Source organism: Panthera uncia, chromosome A2 (genome assembly GCF_023721935.1).
Source record: "Panthera uncia isolate 11264 chromosome A2, Puncia_PCG_1.0, whole genome shotgun sequence".
In the NCBI taxonomy this organism is placed as follows: domain Eukaryota; kingdom Metazoa; phylum Chordata; class Mammalia; order Carnivora; family Felidae; genus Panthera; species Panthera uncia.
The window spans coordinates 71,660,404-71,685,535 of record NC_064816.1 but is presented as its reverse complement, the minus strand read 5'-3'; the positions used below and the strand labels follow the sequence as shown (position 1 = coordinate 71,685,535).

The 25,132-nt window shown below is 41.4% G+C and overlaps 1 protein-coding gene across 2 annotated transcripts in view; it reads right to left on the bottom strand.

Annotated features, from left to right (window-relative positions):
* VPS41 (VPS41 subunit of HOPS complex) overlaps window positions 1–25,132 on the bottom strand; it is a 186,362-nt gene that overhangs the window by 78,548 nt on the left and 82,682 nt on the right. For both annotated transcript variants that reach the window (XM_049642757.1, XM_049642758.1), the window contains exons 6-8: window positions 21,955–22,017; window positions 19,977–20,042; window positions 1,187–1,306 (exon numbers count right to left, since the gene is read on the bottom strand). In XM_049642757.1, the coding sequence (XP_049498714.1) occupies window positions 1,187–1,306; window positions 19,977–20,042; window positions 21,955–22,017 (249 nt within the window). The remainder of the gene's footprint in view (window positions 1–1,186; window positions 1,307–19,976; window positions 20,043–21,954; window positions 22,018–25,132) is intronic.

The following is a 25,132-nucleotide window of genomic DNA, read 5'->3' as shown; positions in this document are numbered from 1 at the left end:
CACAACAAAAGAAAACCTCTCCCCTTCTTTCTGGACAGAAGAGATTCTATTAGCAGATGGCTTCAGTGGCTCAAACACAAGGGTGAGACGCACAGATATCAAGCACTGCATTTCCAAAATGACAGACAAGTAACATTTCTAATTGTATTGTTCTGCTACAAAAATGGAAGTTGTTTTTTTTTTAGAAAAGCTTTAAATCTGAAAAACCACTGTGTATAAGGAAAACTGCACCTGACATTTTAAAGCACTCAAATGGGAACATCAAGCAAGCAGCTAACTACAGCTAAACCAGGGGGGGAGCCTGGGTGGCTCAGTCAGTTAAGCGTCTGACTCTTGATTTCGGCTCAGATCATGATCTCATGGGTTGTGAGATCGAGCCCTATGTCTGTCACTGCACCAACATCACGGAGCCTATTTAGGATTCTCTCTCCCTCCTCTCTCTGCCCCTCCCCTGCTCATGTTCTAGCTCTCTCAAAGTAAATAAACAAATATCTAAAAAAAAAAAAAATTAAAAAACAAACAAACAGGTTTCTTTACCTTTATAATGACTCAGGAGAAATTTAAGAAAAGTCCTGAATAGCAAAGTAGATTCTGGGAGAACTGTACCATTGAAAACTGAATAGAACCAATTTATTAAGTTAAACCCTGGAATTCCATAAGATAGGCCAGATGTCGAAAGCTAATTTTTAAACTTTCTACTTGCCCTAACTCATATTGAGTAAACTTTAAATAGGGCGTAACACCAAAAATTATAATCCACTTTTTAAAAGGCAGGCCTGATTTCTGCCTGTGATTATACTGGGAGGAAAATGAAATCAGCAATATCCTGTACTTGTTTCATAGCAACTGTTCCTTGCCCTTGGCTAATAGGCAAATGGTGTTTTCAACACCGCATTCCCAACACAGCCCTTCAATTATTAAGACGCCTTTTCATTTTCTTGGCTATTCTCCATGCCTCGCGTTTCTTATTCCAAAGTCAAGTCCAGAATATGCTAAGAATCACTCTATTATGAAAGCCTAGAGCAATCTAGTGTCTTTAACCTTCCAGGTAGGATGGCAGTTGCCATTTTAGGTCTTAGAAAAGACCATGGCAGCAGAGGCATCTTTTTTCTTGGTCACAGCCCTCCTAATGTGGCTACTCTTCTGGCTTTGAAGAAGGATCTGGAAGATGAAGGTGTGCTTTTACCATATTATTGGCCCAAGCGATCAGATGGCCTCTCCACTTCACGCTCCGTATGTTCCCTTCCCCTTCGTGCAGAACACACGACTTCCATCTGCTCATCCAAGATCGTTCAAACAGCAGCAGCTATGGACAAATACAAAAACAGACTTTTAGAAACCAAGAAACATGGGGCGCCTGGGTGGCTCAGCTGCTTACGCTTCCAACTTCGGTTCAGGTCATGATCTCATGGTCCATGGGTTCGAACCCCGCATGGGGCTCTGTGCTGATAACTCAGAGCCTGGAGCTGCTCCAGGTTCTGTGTCTCCCTCTCTCTGTGCCCCTCCCCCGCTCACACCTTGTCTCCTGCTCTTTCTAAAAGAAATAAACATTTAAAAAGAAAAAGAAAGAAAGAAACCGAGACACATATACAAGATTTCTTTACTGGCTTCTTGTTGACAGTTTACTTTGCCTGTCCACGGAATGTTGAAGTTACTACGAAGTTACGCCACTAGATGGCAGCAAAATACCAAAATTCATGGAGAAAAACACATTAGTCAGTCAAAAGATTTGTGTCACAGAAAGTTCTTCAAATATTGGCCAGAAATTAATTTATTTTGTAACTTGGGAAATCAAAACCTCATAATTTTTTCCTTGAAAGTAAGATATTAGTCACAGCTTAAACTGCAATCGTCAGAAGCAGCCTGTTTTTCATTTCACCCAAGAAAAAGAATTTAATAATGATGTTTGAACAGCAATTCATGTTATAAAATAAGACAAACTTGCTTTAGGATTAAACTTCTTTAAAAAGGTCATAGTTATCCAGGGTCTTTATTTTAAAGGGAAGAATCTATTTAAAAAAAAAGAAAAGAAAAGAAATCTGCTTGTGTGGGGATGGGAAGTTCCTGGCTGGCTCAGTCAGGGGAACACGCAACTCTTAACCTTGGGGTTCTAAGTTCGAGTCCCACCTTGGGTATAGACACTGCTTAAAAATAACATCTTTAAAAAAAATCTGCTGGATAAATTTTATTGCCAAATATAACTGGGTAAAACCTCTAAGACTGGTAAAGACGCAGTTCTAGTAATTCAAGCATTATTAAGGGCTACAATACTTTTTCCTTGATGTATCCAGTTTAAATCCCTTAAGACATTTACACAATATAACTTAATGTAAAATTTATATAATACATAATTGACAACATATAACTTCGGACATGAAATCCTGAAGTAGATGTTTACCTTTTAAAAGAAATGCTGATGACAGATTCCATCACAGAAGTTTAAAAATTTCTATCTTTCGAGTAATTTTCTGTTTACCTTAGTGTATTCTGTGTCCCTTCCCACCCTTAAGAAGGAGGAAAATAGGAAACAGGAGAAAGAGAGTAAGTTCACATTTCAATTTGTTACATACCTTTCTCAATAAGCTCCTATACTCAGAAGGGGCACACAAACACACACCCCAAAACCTTAAAATCAGATAAGCGTCCATCTTCACAAACGTGCCAAGAACGGTCTCTTTAAAAAGACATAAATGTCTGAAGTTCTCTATTACCCATGCAAAAGAAAGGTGGCCTCGCACGGTCCACAGTGGAGACTGGAGGTAGGGCTTTTACTGACCACATGGGGTCTAATATTCCCATCAGATAGATACAGAAAAGCCTCCCCTAGGCTCCCAAAGATCTTCTCACCCATCCCGTCCTCTCCCAGTCCATGATCTAAGTAAGAAACCCCATCACCATGCCTCCCTGCTCCCAGTTAAAGACCCTGAGATCTGCCCTCTGTGATTCTGCCTCTTCCTCGGCCAGGATGTAAAAAAGAGCTGAGGAGGTCACTCGATGTGTTCAGGACTTTGTGACAGGGTTAAGTCTGGAATCTGAGAAAGGAGAAAGCCTGATCACATAGCTCCTGCTACACAGCCTGCTAAACACAGGCAGCTACGAACCATCATGTTAAACATGAGGAACTGAGATCACAATGCCTACCTTCCGTCTGTGGCCTGGTTCAGATGGAGGGGATTTTAAGCAGCGGGCTGAGCCCGGGGAGTACCCCATAACCACCTGCTGGAAGGAATGGCTGGCTGGATGACAAGGAGGAAAGTGGGGTGCAGGCGGCATCACAATGCTCTCCCTCCAATCTCACCCAGAAGTGACCGACGTGGCACGAAAGGGGGACAATCTGCACCTGTGCTAGGAAAACTCAACATGCCCCAAACTTTAAATTAAGATTTCTGTAAAGTATGACAGAAATTAGACCCCGGTGAAGGCCAGGATTTATCCCATTTCAAGAAAAAGCCCACCTGGGAAGCCGCTGGTAGGGGAGATACCAGCACACTCAGTGTATTGGGGTTGGGGGGACGGGGGTCACGGGGAAAATCTCACGCAGGGACACACAGGTCGCGGTTGACGTTGGCAGTGGAACACAAGCAGCCACTCCTGCTGTCATCTGGGGACACAGCTGGGAAGAAGACAGCGACGCTGGCGACGGGGTGGGTACCCACCCACGGCGGCGGGGCCATACGACAGGCGGGAACCACCTGCACAAACTTCAAGCTGCCTCAGTGAATACGAAGAGCAGGCTCTTAACGCATACGCCATTTCCCTGCTGCACCAATAATTACACCCTTTGGTAGCCACTTGCCCGACAATCGGGTTCCAGTCCAGGCAGACAGGAAACCATAAAACTTCCTTCTCCTGCCACGTCCAGATTCAGACCAATTCTCGCAAAATCTAAGACGTTCACAGCAACTTCAACTGTGAACACTGGGTATAGACTTCTCCCAGTAACTATGGACGAGAAAAAACCCAACAAGATAGACAAATTCAGTACTCCAGGAAAGCAACAGGATTTGTCTAGGGAATAGGGGAAATGTCCCACTCCTGACTCCACACGAATGAGACTTTCCACCAGACAGACCAGGGCTTGAGAAGTAATTCTTCCTCTTCTCGGGTGACAACAAAATTGAGCAAATGAACACCCGAGGATAAGAAGAACAGAACGAAGTGGAAATAAAAAAAATAAATGCTCAATACCCTTGAGTAAGGGAGGAAATCAAACGGCGACCAGGGCACTCTGGAAACGAGAATACAACTACTGTGCTGTGAACCTGAACTTTAGGGGATGCTAAGTTGTAAGCAAGGGAAAGTCCATACCTCTACAAGTCAGTCATTTGCACATCGGCAAAAACAGATGTGCACGCGCTAGGTCAATGACAAAAGCAGAAATATTTTACTAGCAGATATAATAGGGGAAGCCACCTAAATGTAAAGATACATTAAGTTCCTGGATAAGAAGACTCAAAATCCTCACTGAAGAGCTTAAGCCTTACTAGTTAATCTGCGATTTTCATGGAAGCACAAAGAAACCCCCAAAGGAATGATTTCTAGAACTTCCAAAATGCTATCAATTCATTTGAAGATATGTGAGAATAATAGGAATTTTTTTTTTTTTTAAACTGGGCAACTTGTGGGTGGGAGAATGGGTGTTTTTATGAAATTCACACTCAAAACAGTATAGCGATGATCCTAGAACTGACAGACGAAGTAAAAAGAAAAGGAAGAACTGATAAAGATGAATCGAAACAAGGAGGTCAGACGCTGGGCGGGGGCCGGGTGCGCACATATGCGCAGGGAACAGGGCGCCCTCAAACTACCCCGTGGTCATCTCACCCTGTTTCTGGAGGGTCCCTTAGCACTGGGGATTCAAAGCTTTAAAAAGGACCCCAAGAAGTTCATGCCTAGAAATTTCTGCTAAAAAGTGATCAGACAAGCGAATAAAGAAGTATGTCTAGTTCTTTGTAACAGCTAGAAATGCACTAACAACTGGGAAATGTTGGAGTAAATGTGGTGAAGCTAGATCACCAAAAAGTGTGTGTCCAGTTTTAAGTGATTTTATCGATGTACGCTTATTAATGTAAAAGGATGTTCAGGGCCGCCCATTAAATAAAAAAGCAGATTGCAAAACAGTATTAAACATGATGGCCCTTAAATACAAAATGAACGTGTATCCGTATATTAAAACCTGAAGGATACAATACAAAGTAATCCTAATTAATTCTAGAAACAGGTGATAGGAGATTTATATTATTTTTATTATTCTGCATAGAACATGTGAATTAATTTTATGTTAATACATATGGGGATGAAAATCCATTCTCTTATTTTTATAATCGGGATGATTTCACAGGTAACAGTTGAAGCGAAACAGCATCAACAATTCACTGAAACTCAGAGAAGGAAGGAATTTGGAGTCACACTGAGTATGTAGTAGAATTAATTCACATTAAGTGTACCTACTTTTTCAATGAGGCATTAACTTTAGGAAACTGTTCATGAGATCTTGTTGCAATTCCAACCAAGATCCAAACTCACTCCAGCCGGAGCCCTCTGTTGCTGGTGGGTGTGTTTTGGCTTCTGGCAGGAAGCTGAGGCCTGAGGACAGGGGCCTTCCTTTGTCTCCTGCTCTAGCTCCAAGGCAAACCTCCAGCAGAGGGCAGGAAGGAAAGGAGAGAGGGGAGAATTCTGAATCCAGTTGGTCTCCAGGTTGAGTCGGAGTTTACGGAGTTCTATTACGATAAACCTTGGGTACCCTGCTCTGACATGGGATCAAAGAAGCTTCTTTAATGATACTTTCATAGTGCAGATGGCACACGTCTGTGTTAACTGATGAGGGTTTCAAAAAAACAAACAAAAAGAAGGGTGGCGGGGGAGGCTAATATACTACCTACCTTCTGTAAAGGAAACACATTTTAACTCATTTGCATTACAGTTTTAGACACGATTTGTGTTCTTTTCTGATGTTCCTCAAATAGCTCAGTTTCAATCATTTTCTATTTTGTGGATGAAAAATAAATGATCTGTAAACAAACGGCCTTAAATATATATTAGAGAAGATCATCATTTAGGATTCTTTTTTTTTTTAATTTTTTAAGTTTATTTATTTTGAAAGATACAGAGACAGTAGGAGTAGGGGAGGTACAGAGAGAGAGAGAGAGAGAGAGAGAGAGAGAGATGGAGGGAAGGAGGGAGGGAAAGAGAATAGATCCCAAGCAGGCTCTGCACTGTCAGCACAGAGCCCAATGCGGGGCTCGAACTCACAAAACCATGAGATAGATCATGACCTGAGCCCAAACAGAGAGTCAGACGCTTAACCGACTGGGCCACCCAGGTGCCCACTTAGGATTCTTTCATAAGTCCTCCTCATTTCTTGGTTCTGTATACATTTTAGGGTCAGGCTGGTTCTATCAAATACCATACTGTCTCTTGTTGGCTGGGATTTACATATCTACTTTTCATCTCCCCAGGGCACTGCAAATGCAGCAGGGAAGTGGCCACACATGCCCTGCTAGATGCACAGGGCAAAGTAAGTATTAGATAGCGAGCAGGCTTCCCGCGCCCTGCCAAGTTTGCCTGCCCTTTTGCCTATGCACACAATGTGTTTGCCGCAAGAGGAGGCTACCTACATCACCCCCCAAACCCTCCAGTTACTCAGCCCATCGTTAGTGATGTCCCTAAGCTGTTTTGGACACAATGGCATCTGCCCTAACTTCTCAAACCTAAAGGAAAGAACCCTGTGACCGACTGATACACAATGAATACAGTCTCGATGGAACAAGTACATCCCTTGAGAAAAGGCTCAGTTATCCTGACTCTGTGTCCTGCGCCTGACACGTCAGTCCTGTTCCTTTTGCTCAATGCCAAAAGACGGAATTTGTGCACCTGTGATCACAAATTTGGGAGGTACTTGTTTATGGAAGACAGCAAGCACGCAAGCGTGAGTCGGGGAGAGGGGTAGAGGGGGATGGGGGGAGGGGGGGAGAGAGAGAGAGAGAGAGAGAGAGAGAGAGAGAGAGGAGGGAGAGAGAGAGAGAGAGAGAGAGAGAGAGAGAGAGAGAGAGAATCCTGAGCAGGCTTCACGCTCGATGCAGAGCCCCGAGGCAGGGCTCAATCCCATGACCCTGGTGTCATGACCTGAGCTGAAATCAGGAGTCAGAAGTTCAACCAACTGGGCCACCCAGGCACCACTGGGAAGTACTTTTAAGGTTAGTCTTCCTCTTCAGTTCAGCTGACTGCAATTCCTTTATTTCAGGGATGCCACTTGACTTCTCACTGGGCCCCAACAGTAAGGATCTGAAATGTGTCTGTGCCCTGCTAAGGCTCTCCCCATCACCGCCAGGCCCTCTTCTCCTGGTTGGCTAGCCCTGGCCTGCTTCTCTCCTCTGAGTTACCTCCCCTGGTCCTTGAAGCACTTATTTCTGCCTTCCATCTCCACTCTACTTTCTTCCTCACTCATGAGTCCTCATCTCCAATCCATATGTAGTATAAAACCTTAAATGGCAGCTAGTAATTTATGAAGCATTCCCATTACTGTACTTTGAAACTCTCCCAGTACAACTAGGCAGTACATGGGGATTTGATTTGGATTCTATAGGGTACAGGGTTTCATACAGGCCAGAAAAGGACCAGACTATCCACTCTCCATTTGCTTTTATAATCCTAATCTATGGGAATTTCAAGCAGAAACACACTGCCTGGCAGGAATGCCAAGGAAAGTTCTGCTTCTGTGATATAAGGAAAGACAAGCTACTTTTCTTACAAATATTCTACACTAATTTAACTACAGCAAAACTATCTGCCTGTATTTCACTGACATTTAATAAAATCCATTTCTTTCTTCTAGTCATAAAACTGCCTAGAGACCTACTGAGCATGAATGTTCTACAAAGCATTTTAGAGGGTGAGTCATCGAGTGAACTACCTTTAAAAGCAGCTGGTTAATTTATTTGGTTCATCTTCTGCATCCCATAATATTGAATTGTCATTAACACAATACTGAGAGCAATTTAAGCTCAATGGGAGCTAAGTACAAAGGAGAGGAAAAACTGTTTCCAAGAGGTCTCTTTTTTGTTGGAGAAAGTATTTTAGGGCTTTATTTCCCATAAATCCACATTCTGGCAGTCAGCACTCTCGGTACTTATATTTCAATAGGAGCCCTCACATCCTCGGCAATATACTTTATTCTCCTATGTTTTGTGCTGATAAATCTATCTAGTACTTTGTTACAGTACAGAGAGGTAAGGATGAACATCCTAGAATCTCCCACACACGGGGCGGGATTCCTATCGGGCTGTAATAAAGCCACCGATTCTGGCAACATAACACCCGTCATTACCCATCGCCCACTCTTCCCTGATGGAGGAAAGGGAGTGTGATTGGCCCCTTTTTAATCATCTTGTGATCTTTCAAGTATATAAATCACTTGACTCTTCAGGCTTCCTGAACACCAGCAGCAGTGCTTGCTTGGAGGCAGACGACGGTGCAGGGAAGAATGGGCAGTGGGGGAAGCCCACGGGTAAGTCTTGGATGGCAGGTGCGTTCCTGCAGGAAAGACCGAGGCGCTTGGAGAAAACAGACTCCACAAAGATAAAATGCCCGATCACAGAGGGTGCTGGAGCTCGAGATAATAAAATTGAGGAATAAGGAAACAAAAGGAAAACTCAGCACGTTTAGGACATGCCAAATAAGACTGTCTCGGTAAAAATAGACAAAGGGCATAAGGATAGGCAGGACTTGTCACAGAGGGACTTAAAAATCCAAGGTTGAAAAAGATTAGGAATGAAATTCAAGAAAGCGGGGTGCCTGGGTGGCCAGTCAGTTGGGCATCCAACTTTGGCTCAAGTCATGATCTCACAGTTTGTGAGTTCGAGCCCTGCATCGGGCTCTGTGCCGACAGCTCCACGCCTGGAGCCTGCTTTGGATTCTGTGTCTCCCTCTCTCTCTGCCCCTCCCCCACTCATGCTCTGTCTGTCTCTCTCAGAAATATATAAACGTTAAAAAATTTTAATTCAAGAAGGCAAGTGAGAAAAAATTAGTGACCACAGAAAAGACCTGGGATGGTGTTTGGCTGCTGACAACAGAGAGGAGTCTTGAATCTGGATGGAGTTGGGAGAGACCACCTCCTTCTGGCTTTGGCTCAGTACCAAAGTTTCAAACACACAGCTTTTCCCAAACACCATCAAGAAAGAACATAAAGCATGTGTGAAGACAAGGAGAATTTCCCAAATACAGTATTGCTTAAATTCAGTGGTTATTTTCTGGACGAGTTATAATCCCTCAATCTCCTTTCCCTAGAGGTAATTTAACATGTTTAAAAGAGGATAAATACAGGCCAAAACTGCTACCACAGAAAGTCTCAGGACACAGATTTCCAGAGCTTGCTTGATGGACCACTTGCTTTCAAGCAATGTCTGAGTAAATACGATGCCAGTGCAACACAGGTTCTGGGCAAGCCCCGTGAAGTTAACAAACCCTGTGAAAAGTGTGCAGACAAAACAACGTTCTGAAACTTAAGAAACACCATATCAAGACAAAATAACCGTCAATTTAGTGACCGAGAACTCCAAGCTATGGGTTCAATGAGAGCAAAAGAAGCAAAACACCAGAGGTACCACTTAGGGGCAGTTTTTCCTTTATATTAAAAAACTAGTGACGACAGACAGATATAGATCTGTGTATCCACCTCCCCATCTATATGAGTTCAGCAATTGACTGTGGCCAGCACGTGAGGTAGGCTCCTACGTAGACCAACAATCTTCAATTTCTGCCTATGCCGATGCACAACTGCAAGTATGATTTTAAAAGTGAACAAAGGATTTTTAAGCAATGTTACCACTTAAGTCTTCCATTATGAGTCCCATGGTGGTTCATGCCAAACGCCTCGGGTCTGTATTTCGGTTTGCGGCTGTCTGAGGATACATTTCCCAGGGCTGGGTTCAAGGTTGGACCCCGTCAACAGCAGAGGAAACACAAAAGTCATCCACTGGGTCATTAAACTTGAATTAATGGTCTGCGCGACGCACAAGAACCTCTGATGTTAACTGTGCATAATCTCAATCACAGATGGCTGGAGGGAGAGCTTCGCGTGGTGCAGACAGGAAAAAGAAATACAAAACTGCCAAGCCTTGAGTAACAGAAAAAGGCACCCAAACACACACGTTCATGTATTTGAACAAGCACTTCACTAGATTCGAAGTAAAGCAAACAGGGAAGAAAAAAAATAAAGATCAGGAACACCATCGGAGAAGAAACCAAGTCAAATGAACTTGCCTTTAACAGAGCACGTTGGTCTGTCCTTGACAGCCTCCATGCACGTGGCAGAGTTGATGGTTTGAGGGCAGACTCACATCTGTGGAGGAGCCTGTATGTGTCCTCTTTTTACAGACTTCAGTGTCTACTCTACAGTCTCATTATGACTCCTACATAATGCCTCCCTGGGAACAAGAATAATTATTCCGGATTTAGCCAAAGTTGGAGAAAAGGCTGCAGGCTATTCAGTAAGCAGCAATAATTTGTGCTCAAACTGACAATAAATATCAAATGGACAGTCTTCATTGTCCTGGCTTCTATGGTAATATTAAAAGCTGCCCCAAGCAAAGAATACAGTCAGACAAATCATAAAGGAAGATGTGTAAGTGGCCAGTAAATAAAAATGTTCAGAATCGCTAATAATACAAAGAAGTTACAAAAGAGAACAATGGACTATCTTTCTTTGTGTATCAAAACGGGTAAAGACAGTGTGGTGAAACAGGTAGGTACCAGCCGGTGTAAATGGTATGTTTTCTAGAATGCACTTTTACTTGGTGATATGCATCTGAAGCCTAAAAAATCATCATGACTTGGGGCACCTGGGTGGCGCAGTCGGTTAAGCGTCCGACTTCAGCCGGGTCACGATCTCACGGTCCGTGAGTTCGAGCCCCGCGTCGGGCTCTGGGCTGATGGCTCGGAGCCTGGAGCCTGTTTCCGATTCTGTGTCTCCCTCTCTCTCTGCCCCTCCCCCATTCATGCTCTGTCTCTCTCTGTCCCAAAAATAAATAAAAAACGTTGAAAAAAAAAATTAAAAAAAAAAAAAATCATCATGACCTCTGACTCAGTAATTCCCATCTTGTGATCAAAAAAAAAAAATCATCATGACCTCTGACTCAGTAATTCCCATCTTGGGAATCAGTGCTAGGCAAAAATTAAAAAGCATAGCCGAAGTTCATGCCCAAAGATTTCTCACTTCATTACAGCACGATTTATGATGGCCAGAAACTGGATACAACCTAATGGTCCAAGAGTATGAGAATGGTTAAGAAAAATTAAACCTATTGATAGGATGGAATATTATATAACCATTAAAGAATGCTTGACTTAAGATTAGACTTCAACAATGTAGGGAATTTCATATGATTTGCAATGTTAAGTTAAAAAAAGATCCAAAATACTAGAGATATGCATTCTTTTATTATTGCTTTTTTTAAAAAAAAATTTATTTATTCTTGAGAGAGAGAGAGAGAGAGAGAGAGAGAGAGAACGTGAGCAGTGGAGGGGCAGAGAGAGAGAGGAAGACACAGAATCTGAAGCAGGTTCCAAGGCTCTGAGCTGTCAGCACAGACCAACTTTGGGCTCAAACTCACAAAAGGTGAGATCATGATCTGAACCAAAGTCAGACACTTAACTGACTGAGCCACCCAGGTGCCCCTATTACTTTTTCTTATTATAAAAGTAATGACTATTTTCTTCAAAAAAAAAAAAAAAAAAAGCCAGAAAATGCCAATGAAGGCCAAAAAGAACATTTATAATCCTGCCCAGACATTGTTAATGTGAATATTACTAGTATTGCTAATAATTTCATATGTAGCTTTCCTACTGCTACAAAAAAAAAAAAAAAAAAGAATCAGAGTATACACATATTTTTGTAAAGTACCTCAATAGAAGCAATCTAGCAAACATTGGGCATTTTAATTTTGCAACACAGAGAAAAGCTGACATCCGGAGCCAGCCAGGCACTCATGGCTGGGCCCCGTGCTCTCTGGGCGAACGGGAACAATCTCACAGAACACCAACATCAGATCAGGCCTTGTAACCATGAAAGATCAGGACAAAACCACAACGACTCCATAACCATGTCTGAACACAGACAAAGTAGGAACATTTTCCAACCACATCAGTGATCAAACGTGTCCCTATCCTGGCTAAAATGAGACGCTGCTGCTTCTTTACCAGTTACATTTTTAGCCTTGATTCTTTCCTCCTCCTAGATAAGATTTATTAACATACCCAATGGGAGAATGACTCTTGCTTCCTGACAGCATCCAGTCTAGAGCGAAGCCCAGATCCCCTCTCACCAACCCCAGCCCTAGAATTCCTTCTTTCTGACACCCTCTTCCTCACAACCCACAGTCGTACACTTGGTTCCTCTGCTTGCAGGGCACTGACACAGCTCAGACACTATTGTTAGACATTTCTTTTGCTCCAATTTTCACTGTTACAAACATCAAAGAATCGAGGCTGAAACCGAATTGGAAAACTGAAAGGAAACAAACAACAGGGGGAGAAAATACAAAGGCAAAGGAATGCAAAATTACCCCAAAATTACAGGGATACATACATACATATATACATACACATTCTTCCCACCCAAAAGACTTAGAACCCTCCTTTTCCTACAAAATCACCATTCTGATTCATGGTCTAATGGTTTAGCTGCTTTCCACCAACAGCGTTCCTCCTATCTACTTTTGGAAATGCCCCCACCATTCTTAAAATCCAGGACTGTGTATTCACAGCTCCTAACGTGGACCATGACACAAAGTTGTGCTCAAGAAGCACATTCAAATCAAACAGTCCTGTGAAATGACTATGATTTACTTTGTACTGGTGACACCGACCCGCAGTAGTTGCAGTTATGACCCCTTGCTTTAATAGCCTGATCTTAAAAAAAGAAAAAAAAAAAAAAAAAAAACAAAGTTAATGACAGTGTTTGTACAGCTATATACAGAAGGAGAGGGACGGACAGACAACACCTCTCAGTGTTAACAACAGTCAACTGGTATTAAACCCTAGGAGAAAATGAGCAATCTGAAGTAGGAAATTATTCTTACAGAATCATTAACTATTCAAAATACTTAAGAAAAGTCACAGCGCTCTCAACATGCAAAGGAAGATATTTTCAGCAAGAAGCAAAAGATGGTTTGATTGCTCCAGGAAGACAGATGGTAAGCTTCACATCCAAATTCAGGGGGAGGCTGCAAACAATATGGAAATATTACATTGGGAAAAGTGAGCTGAATTCATTAAAGAAAAAAGGCTTCTATTGTCAACAGGCTTTTGATGGCTATGAAACAAGAGAAATCGCTGAAGAAATTAAAATTGCCATGGATCCATCCCAAAGACTTTGGGAATGCTTCATGTTGACATCAAAAAAGCAATTAGTATTTGAGACAAACGAACTTGACTTTTTAAAGCACTGAAGAATGTCTATTTTTGACACTGAACTGATTTCTCTTTTTAAGAACCGGATTTCTATTTGTGGCTTCAGCCAGTTCAGTACGTGAAGAAAAACCCACCCAAACACCTTTTGCAATATAGCTGTAACACAACTTGGTGTTACATACCTAAAAAATGTTTCTGAAGGTTATACTTGTGCTGTACTTCCTATTAATGGGTGGCTTTTAATCAATTTTGGTATTATTTAGGGCATGAAATGAATTTCTAGTAATGGAACCGCAATTTATACCCTAGTACTTGAAAAATGAAGGTATCTCTGTATAATGGATCCACCTGCAACCACCAGGATGTAACGTTTGCACATAGAGCCATCTGACCACCTGTGAAGGATCATCCTGGAGATCCACTGGACAGCAGGCCAAGCAGGATAACTGACAGTCTAATCCCTTCTGGCCCCAAGAACCCCTGCTCCAACCTGAGCAGAAGACAGGAAACACGGAAGGAACCACCTCTCCATTTCACCTGGAGTGTTTCCCTGGGCTGTCAGGATTCTAAAAAGATCTGCATTAGTACAAAAGGCTCCTCTACTGAATCCCCTTCCAGAAAGGAGTCAGAGTGCAATCTGGGAGAAAAAAAAAAAAAAAGAATGCCATCTGAGTTTGCAGATCACTGTTGGAAACTTCCAGAAGTTAGCTGATGCTACCATCTCTGTCCTTCACGTAAAATCTGCCAGGAGCCTTCAGCCCTGAACAGTGAAGTGCTTCTCCTCATTTCACCGCACACAGACCCTTTCTTCGTTTGCTGACTGACATTTTCTAGCTTACAAAGCAACCTGTCCCTGCGGCCAGGTCCCTTCATTCCACCCTGCCGCCACGCCAAACAGCTGACTATCTCGTTTCTAAAAATGAGCTCGGCTGCAAACAGCATCGTGAAAATTTAATAATTTGTCAAAGCGGCAGAACCAACTATTACGAAGTGTTATTTCAGAGTTCAAAGGTAAAGGTCACAGGAAGCTAAAATTTATCTGCTGACAGAGAAAGCTGAGCAATTAAAAAAAAATACCCAGGTAAGAGCTGCTTGGCAGACTTATTTCTAAACTAGAAACCTCATTGCTATGCTCACGTATTGGAATTTTGGCGACACAAGAGGTTACACTTAAAAAAGAAATCCACAGGTTCACAAGTTTGAAAGCTCTCTCCCAATGGCACTTTTAAGAGATGTGCTTTTTCTTCTCCCCCGCCTTTTTTTTTTCCCAACATGGAAACAAAACAGAATTTAGAATAAGCTTTTTATGCTCATGTGTCAAGCAGCAGAGTCCATAAATCCAGCTATGGCATTCAACTACTGAGAAGTTACCTTGAAAACCTAAAAATAAAAGTTTATGCCAGACAGAACTATCGCTTCCTCTTCCTAGTCCCTGGTGGATAAGGAGCTATCTCTAAAGACCTCAAAAGCTAGAACCTTAAAAAGGAAATATCAACAAATGTGTCAAACTACAGCCTCAAGTTTTTTTCTGCTACATTGCTGTTCTGCAGGGCCGTCCTGAACTGCACGTTCTAATTACTTGAAGAAACGTTTTTACAGGAATCAAGATTTTTAATAAAATCAGAACTAAAATATTACATGAGAAGTGTCTTCATTATTCTTACCAATGTCTCATTGTAGGGCTTCCACTTACTTAATTTCACTTCTCGAGTCTCCGTCCCACGCTCACCACTGTTTACAGAAGGTCTCAGGTGATTCCAAGATTCCTTTAGCTGTCAGTCTAAGGAAGATCAGGGTTCTTAAGGGTTAAGAACGCCTTTCCTCCACACTCCACCTTCATCCGGCTAGAATAATTTCTCTTTTAAAGGTGGAAGGTCATAACCTCTCAGTTACATGATACTTGTCTTTACTCTCTTTTCTCTCTATAGGATCTGCTATGTGTTCTAAACGGAGAGGTCTCAATATCTACAATATATGATCACTGCAAGGTCATCACCATTTGCTCAGTGCTGGACTCTTCAAACTTGCTCTGCTTAGTTTATGGTGCTAGTTGAAACTGCACTTGGAAAGATCAGAGTTGCAACTGGGCCAATGTTGTCCTGTTTTTCTCATTTTTCAAAGGTATAAAATGCCATAACTTGATTAAAAAAAAAAAAACAGATCCTTCTAAAAACTTGCCAACACTTTCAAAATGGAAATGATCATTTCATAGTAGTGCCCCCTTTTTTTTTTAAATTTTTTTTACATTTGTTTATTTTTGAGAAACAGAGTGAGACAAAGCGTGAGTGGGGGAGGGGCAGAGAGAGAAAGAGACACAGAATCTGAAGCAGCTCTGAATAAGCGGTCAGCACAGAGCCTGATGCGGGGCTTGAACCCACTTACTGTGAGATCATGACCTGAGCCGAAGTCGGACGCTCAACCTACTGAGCCACCCAGGTGCCCCAATAGTGCCCCCTTTTTAATGTCACCTTCTCAAGGCCTTTTTCTTAGTTTTTAAAATCAAGGATATATTCTTTAATAAAATTAGAAATATTTCCTGAAATGTTTTCAACCTAATAAGTGTATTTTACAACAAAGCACACCAATGCCAAAACCATGCAGCATAAGGGATCTTAAAAATTGCATACCATGCACACAGAGGAGGAAATCCCTCTAGAGATTTCTGCAAACTGCACCAAAGTGGTGCACATTATGGAAATCCCTAGTTATTTAACTGTGTACAAAGATATCATTATAGTTTATTGAATAAACACTACTTTTTTACTGCTTAATACATATTTATATAAGAAACTTAAGGAATCCAGAGAAATCAGTCAATAGTGTGTATGTTACAAGTCCCTGAATGGAAGATACATTTACATAATAATGTTTAAGCCTCTAATATACATAGGAGAAATTATGATGGCTTTTTAAAGAGAGAGAACTCAAAATCAAAATGTTTTAAGAGCAGCTAATTTGTTTATCATCTCATAAATAATCTCAGCAAAATTAGGGATTCTAAAACCTAAATTGGCACAAGGATAAATATACAGATTGATAAAACTCAGTCAAGAAATAAATTCTAACATTTATGGTTAACTGATTTTTGACAGAGGCCAAGACAACGGCAACAGAATAACTTTTTCAACAAACGAGGCTGGGACTACTGGACATCCATTTATTCGCAAATAAATGAATTTGGACCCCTACCTCCTACCATACATACAATTAACTCAAATTCTAGACCTAAATTTAAGAGTTAGAACTATGAAACTCTTAGGAAAAAAAAAACACAGGCATAAATCTTCATGACCTTGGATCAGGCAATAATTTCTTAGATACAACACCAAAAGCATAAGTGTCAAAAACAAACAAACAAACAAACAAAGTGTGTGTGTGTTGGGGGGGGGGGTAGTTAATGGAACTTCATAAAATCTAAACTTTGGTACCTCACAGGATGCCATCAGTAATGTGAAAAGACAGTTCATAGACTAGGAGAAAATATTTGCAAATCATATATCAGTAAAGGACATGTATGAACAATACATAAAAATATTTTCTGCAAGTATACACAAAAACACATATCCCAATCAAAAAATGGGCAAAGAATCTGAAGAGAGAGTTCTCCAAAGAATATATGCAAATGGACAAATAAGCACATGAAAACCATCAGTCATTAGGAAAATGGAAATCACAACAAAACAGTGACATACTACTTCACACCCAGTTGGCTAGAATCAAAAAGATAAAAGTGAATGTTGGTGAGAATGTGGAGAAACTGAAACCTTCATGTATTACTAATGAGAATGTAAAATGGTGCAGCCACTTTGGAAAAGTTGACAATCGAACTGTGCGCTTGAAACTGGTAATTTTATGGTATGCAAATTATATATCAATAAAGCTGTTAAAAACCTAAAACAAATTGATTAAATATCACTTACAATGGCATGTGTAATCATAGTATTCTTTACATCAAAATATAACATATACTTTTGTCAACCCCAATATACTGAGCCCTTGACACATTAACACTTTTAATTTAACACATTAACCATGATAGCCAAAGAGATGAACCAAACCCCTGATGTTCTTGCCTGCTCAGCATCTGGTAAATTCTAATTACACAGCCCATCACAGCCCAAATCACTCTATCTGCACTTGGAGGTTGGACTAGGGTGTCTGCAGGATGCTTACGTATCTACTCAAGGAGCTCTGGCCCAAACAGCCACAGTCACACTATCCTTCCTACAGATGCTAAGTAGAAGGATGAAGAGTATGTGATTGGCACAGTTCACCCAGGCATCCTGCAGGTTGGCAAAACACCCATGTAGCAAGACAACTGTGGCAGACTTGATGAGACCACAGGTATCCCTCACAGTATAAAAGCAACTATTAATTAAGCTTCACGAATAACCTGATCATTAAGTACACAAATTAACACAGAAAAATTCCACCTTCAGAGTTTGAGTCCTACCATTTGGACATCACCACTCCTATTATCTCTGATATGTTCTTTCATACCAAGACCTCCAAGAAATAGGAGACAAGTGTGAACTTCCTAACTCCTAAAATTGGAAACTGGAACACAAAATTGCATTCTACACTAGGAAAATACTCACGCCAAAGTGATTTATCAATTTTAAGTATCTGAGGGATTATTATTAAGAAGGCAGATGAAGCAGATTCTGCAGCCCCGGTCAAGCCTTCAGATGACAGGAGCCCCAGCCAAAATGCAGACTGAAGCCTAGGGAGAGAATCTGAGGCGGCACTACAGAAGTAAACCACTCTGATTTTTTCTGAACTGTGAGACAGTAAAAGTTTGTTGTTTTAAGCCACTTAAAAAACAAACACACAAAAGAATACTCAGCATTTTTTATCCCCACTGAGTTTTAAATACAAATGTGTGGGTTTAAATTATAGCTTAATGAATTTATGCTATATCTCACCTAAAAATTTTTAACTAGAGAAGTATTTCATAAAGAAATACTTTAATAGAGGAATTTTAAAGCTGCTCCTTCCTGAGGTCAGCAAAGACAAGTAAGATAGTTTTTTGTTTGTTTGTTTGCTTTGTTTTGTATTGTTCAGGAGTGAATCAGCTGCAGATCTAAGCTAAAGAATGTTAGATTAAATCCGTAATTCCCACCGGCTGATCCCATATTTTTATGTGAGGCTAATGAGGGTACAGCCTAAGGATAATGATGAACTGGAGAGGGCGGGAGCTGGCAAGCTGGCTGGCTCACAACCAGAAATCAGAGCTGGTGCAATGCCGGCTTCATGCGGTGGGATGGAATCGGGGATCTACGGGACCCGTCACTCAGCCACTATGATGAGCTAAAACCAGGGCTTGAGAAATGCTGGGTATGGACCAGGATGCTTTCCTGCCGTATCAGTCTAGGAAGCAGCAAAACCAGGGGAAAACAACAGACAACTACCATGAAACTCTCAAAAAACCTCTGGTGGCTGTGCCTCACGGTGCCATTCCGTAGGCGTGCACTACAACGGAAATAACTGCAAGACTACCTTATCATCACTGAGCTCGAAACTGCGTATGAAGTTAATATTCACTGTTTCAGTACGATGACAGTGTTTTGTTATAAAAATGGTTAAAAAATACCACTGGTTAATAAAAACCAGAAGATGATTAACTTGATTTGTTCCATAAGCAGAAAGATTCTTTAATTTTAGAATTTACTATGTCTGTAAACAAACATGTAAACATATACAAGGATTATTTCACTCCCTTATTTTTAAAACAGCACTAAGATCATGAAATATGTCAGAAACAGGTCAGTAAAGAAATAGCCATAATTGTTCTAAAACTTTATCAAGGCCTGCTAGAGATTTCTACAATAAGTGGAAAAACATAAGTTTAATCGCTCTTTTGTTATTTTTTTTATATATATATATTTTTATCTTTGAGAAAGAGTGAGGGACAGATCGTGAGTAGGAGAGGGGCACAGAGAAACAGAGACAGAATCCGAAGCAGGTTCCAGGCTCTGAGCTGTCAGCACAGAGCCCGATGCGGGGCTCAAACCCACAAGCTGTGAGATCATGACCTGAGCTGAAGTCGGATGCTCAACCAACTGAGTCACCCAGGCGCCCCATTTCTTTTTGTTATTTTTAAATGCTACCTCCTTTTTTGTGGAAGGGACATTTCAAAGCACTAGGCAGTTCCAGTAACAGCTCTCTCTTTCCTTTTGTTTTTATGTTTATTTATTCACTTTTGAGAGGTGGGGGCAGAGAGAAAGAGAAGCCCAAGCAGGCTCTGCGCTGTCAGCACAGAGCCCAACATGGGGGCTGTGAGATCATGACCTGAGCAGAAATCAAGAGCTGGATGCTTAACTGACTGAGCCAGCCAGGCACCCCTTTTTTTTTCTTGCCCTTTACCTACTACAAAGGAGTATCGTGACAGGCATGAATCACATCTCCCCAGACAGATGATGGGCTTAGAATTTCACCCCATTGGTCTTTCTCACAATTCCTCCTACTGAATAGTCAGATGTTAAAAATATTACAGATAAATTAAAAAGCACACAGAATCTCCACCCCCTACCCCAAGACGGCATGTGACGGTAGACCAAAGCATTTACCTTCTTCCCTCCAGTCACGAATTGCTTGCAGCTGGTCCTCACAAAATGCGGGTTCACAGCAATGATCTACAAGGAACAAGGACCCATCACTGGTTAAGGAGCCACTGTTAACGCACAGAATGAAAACCAACCCACAGAATGAAAACCTTTTATGTATTATAGGCAACAGGATCTAAAACTTATCCTGAGATCTAGGTAAGAAGTGGTCTCTTCAGGCAACAGTCTGCAACTGAGGACATCAGAGTTTTTGCTCTTCTGGAAAGCCAGGTGAAAGCTAAAAGACAGAAGTGAGTTCGTTCTAGTTTCTGGCTGCGCGAGGACTCTCTGAGTGCACATCTCCTCTTTAGGGTCAACCGAGGCAGCAAGAGCTCACAAATGTTTGTAACTGAACACCATGAGCTGAAGAAACCCAAAGAGAGAACCCAGCTGTCTCCTCGTTCGGGATGCCCACCAGTGATTTGAGGGAACCAAGTGGAACAGGTGGGGCAACGCAGCCTCAAAGGCATTTAGGGTCATCACAGCAAGCCTCCGTCAGTGGGAGACAACGGGGCTGCAGGACCGCACTTACAGAGCTGACCGTGCAGGACATGCCCCTTTCCCTGCAGCCGAAGTTCCTCATTTGCTCTCCACTGAGCCAGTCCCCCAGTTAGCTTTTAACTGGATGAGATTTTGAATGATGGTTTCATCTTACTCAACGAGTATCAACTTTGTGTTTTTAGGGCCAGTCTCTACCCTGCGCTCTGCACTCACATCTCCAACACCTCCACACCGTTTCCACCAGATGCACCGCGGTTATCTGAACTCAAGACCAAATTAGCAACGTCCTTATTCAAATCATCCCTTCTTGCAAGTGGTGGCATCGCCACACACCACGGCCAGAGCCAAGGGCCAGCTCCTCCCTCTCTCGTCACCCCATCCAACCCAACACGAAGGCTTGCGAAGTCTACCTCCTAAAGGCTTTCCGCCTTCACGTCTTTGACTCCACCTTGAACGCTCCTGACTGCTCCTGTCACTGAGACCCCGTGATGCCCTGTCTCCAGGACAGCATGAGCCTTCTAAATTGCCTTTTGCCTGCAATCCCTCTCCTGCTTAAATCACCCTTCACTCCGGCAGAGCTGCCTTCCTAAAACACACATCAGATCCTATCTCTCCTTTACCTGTTGATCAATAAGTGTTTGAATAAACAAGTGAAAACAACGAATGACCTCTTCCTTCAACAACTCTAATCGTCACTTTAAGGGCCATAACTGTTATCTAAGACTGTTCCTCCTGCCTCGCGCGCCTATCAGCCCTCCAATCTATACTGTATATAGTCGCCGTATTAATTTTCCTTAAGCTTAGCTCAGTTTATGTCACTTCTCTGCTCTTACACATTCAATAATTTCTCCTTATCTACCACACAGAGTCCAAATTCCTTCGCCTGAAAATACAGCCAGCCCCAATCTGCCTCTATGGCTCTCCTGCCAAGTCCGTGTTTTATGCGCCATCTAAACGAGGCCATTTTTGCCACTTCCTGAACACAACTTGAACTTTCTGCCCTCTCCGTTTGTATTATATCGTTCTTCCACATGGAAAGCCAGCTTCTCTGTCTGCCCTGTCCATTTCTTAAAGCTCACTCAAACATCACACCCCCTGTGAAGCCATCACCGCCAAGAACAGCTAGAAGTAACTTCTCTCGGCTTTGGACTCCTTAATATTGTTTTTACCACTTTGGGTCATTAACGACAGACTGGGTGTTTGTATGTATCATCTCACTCACTACAAAAAAAAAAAAAAATTCCTGAGGACAGCCTGAGATCACAGTCACATAAGACACATCCTATGCTCTTCTAATACCATCAAATAGTATCTAGTACATTCGAAGTGCTGAAGAGACGCTCGGTGATGAAATTGATGGGAAACAGTGCTCAAAGTATTATAATCCTTACGGCTTTGTTGAGAAAATCCTTAGAAAAATTAAAACTTACTGAATACTTACTTTAATGGGACAGTCAAAAGTCTCATGAAATTCTTCTCCAGAATATAGTCCAAACACCTGCACCTAAAAAGTAAAATGGATCCGGTCAGTTCACCAGGACGGCAACAAAGAAGGCTGCTGAGTCAGTGAGAACACATACGATTGATTAACAAAAAGTAGAATATTTAATAATCTAGGGCCCTTGTGATCTCTATCAAATATCCAATGAAAACAATTCTATCAGGGTGGGAGTACTCCAACGCAATTAAGCTTTCATAAGCATCTCGTGGACATGGTTCCCTTTACTCACCACAAATTTAATTTATTAAAGGGATGCCAACTTTTAAAAATGAAATAGTTATGAATCATTTATTAATATTCTTTTATGAACTTCCATAGGCTATCCCTAAAGGAACTGTTTTCTTCCTTTTCCTGAAGGAAATAGGTGCTTCTTTTTTGAGTCATACATACATAAATCAAACATGCAGATCAATGTGGCAAGAGATTAGGTGATCTGCACTTCATTTATAATCTTATGTTGAATCTACTGAGAGTGTATAAATGTAAGATTTAAGTTTCTACTTATCACTGCCTCCCTTGAAGTTGCTCGAGACTACTGTACTTTATTCATACTTAATCTCCTTTCTGAGTGGTTTACTTAAAAACTGATTAATATCCATACCGCAAAGGGTGCGGATCACAAATTTACAGCTTGACAAATTTTTTCGACGTAAACATACCCCTCCAGACACCATCCAGATCAAGAGGCAGAGCCCAAGAAGCACTTTTGTGTTCCTTCCCATTTAGTAACACCTTCACAAATTAACCACTACCCTGAAATCTATCACCACAGAGAAGCTGTCCTGATGTTTGAAGTTTTTATAAATACAATCAAACTATTTCACTGGCTTCTTTCACTCAACATCTTCCTTGTAACATGTGTCCAGACTGTTGTGGATAGCAGTACCTGGTTGTCTGCCATTGCCGTATAGTATTTCAATGTGTGAATACACCGCAATACATGTATCTACCATTTGTTGATCCTTTGGGTTGTGTCCAGATCGGGGCTATTATAAATAAGCTGCATGCAATGAACACTCTTTACAAATTTTTTGGCGCACTTAGGTACACATTTATGAAGGGTATACGTAAGTAGGAATGGAATTGTTGCCATAGGCTATGCATCTGTTCACTTTTAATAAACAGCCAAACCATTTCACAAAGTGGTTCTGATCAATTTACACTCTTACCAAACAGGGCTTAAGATTCCAGGAGCTCTCAAACACTTGGAGCTAACCGTTAGGGGCACTCAGAACTATTTCCCAACACTTGGGATGTGTGCACTCTGTCTCCAGTCTCTAGAAGAGTGGTATTATTTTTTTCTTTAATTTTGTAAGGATTCACTGGTGAAGCTATCTAGGTTGGATGGCTCTATGTGAGAAAATAATTACACATCCAAATGCTTAAACAGTGATAAAACTATTCAGACTTCTGATTTCTTGTTTTCATCTTAGTAAGTTGTGAGTGGTTCATTTTTGCAAGTTCAAAGAGGAAAACTTACTCACGATATAATTACTGGAAACAAATTCATTCGGTAAGAGATAAAATTTTCAGGACACTCATTTTGGGCCTACTGTTTTTATAACCTGTGCCAAGTATGTTATTTGGGTTCCAACAACAGCATATGGTATGATATGACAGAGAGGGAATTGGATTTACCCTGAGGTAGTCCTTAGGATGCATTATTGACACCATAAACGCAGGCAGGCCCCCCCCACCACCTTACTTCTCATTGTTTAGAGGGAATCATCATTACTCCACAGTTAAGATCCCTGGAAACTAATGGCAAGACCCCACCCTAGATAAACCAAACAGTTCTGGTGGAGTGAAATGGTATTTTAAAAGGTCCACAACTGAAATTATGTACCTAGCACTGACAATCCTGCTCTGCCTCATTTGGTCCTTTAAGCAACACCATGAGGTATGGACTGCAAACACCATTATGCCTGCTTAACAGAGGAGTGTGCAGAAAAATAAGTGACTTGGCCAAGGCCACAAAGAACAAGATGAGTGTTTCATACCCTATTCTCTTACACACTAACATTATATGAGATAGCCTAAAATATGGAAATAAGGGATCTTTCTGCATAAAGTATAAGAAAAGTGGAACAGGAAAATACCATTTAAAAGCCTCAAATGTTTCCCAAACTTAAGTAAAGGTGAATGTCAGACTCTGAATTAGACAACTGTGATAAAAAGCTGAAACGAAACAGAGCAGACTTTTTATTCAAATGGATCAACTTCCTTGTGGCTACAACAGGCTAAAGGTGATTTTAAGAACAAAGGTTAGGGGACTTTTTTTTTTTTTTTTTCCTAATTTTTTAAATGTTTACTTATTTTTGAGAGACAGAGCAGGAGAGGGATAGAGAGAGAGGGAGACACAGAATCCGAAGCAGGCTCCAGGCTCTGAGCTGTCAGCACAGAGCCCAACGTGGGGCCTGAAACCAAGAAATGCCAGATTGTGACCTGAGCTGAAGTTAGACACATAACCAACTGAGCCCCTCAGGCGCCCCTAGGTGATTTTTACTGTGGGGAAAAAGTACATGAGATGTAAATAAATGATGTATGAACCCACTGAAAAAGATGGAGGCATCAGTAAATGAGAAGATAAATATCAGGACTGTGAATCTAATGGTGAAATAAGTGATGAATTACCAGGGATAAGTGCCCCTTTAAACATTAGGGACCAATACTGAAGATGTAATAGTAGACCAATAAGGGGGGGAATCAACAGAAAAGAGGTCAGACTAGAACTCTGGCGTCAGTCTCTACTGCTGTGTTTAATTGAATCATCTCTTGGTCAAATAACTGTATTTTCTCTTTCAGTATGGAAGAACACTGTAACTTCTTGAGACAAATCTCCTAACTTGATCGGGACAAGCAGGGTGATTTGTAAAACCCTCGATGTTTTGGTTCACTTCACTAATGTAACAAGCGAAACTCAGTCACAATTACACTACGATAGCCAATAAAATCCAAAACCGTTTTTACTCATTTTTTCTCTCTCCCTCTTGATTTATTTTGCCATCTTGTCTGTTAAATATCATACTCGCCTATGAAAGGAACCTGTTCAATGTCTGCCTAGACAGTTTGGCTTTAAGGAAAATCTCATCCCAAATAAGGATCATAGAATTAAAGG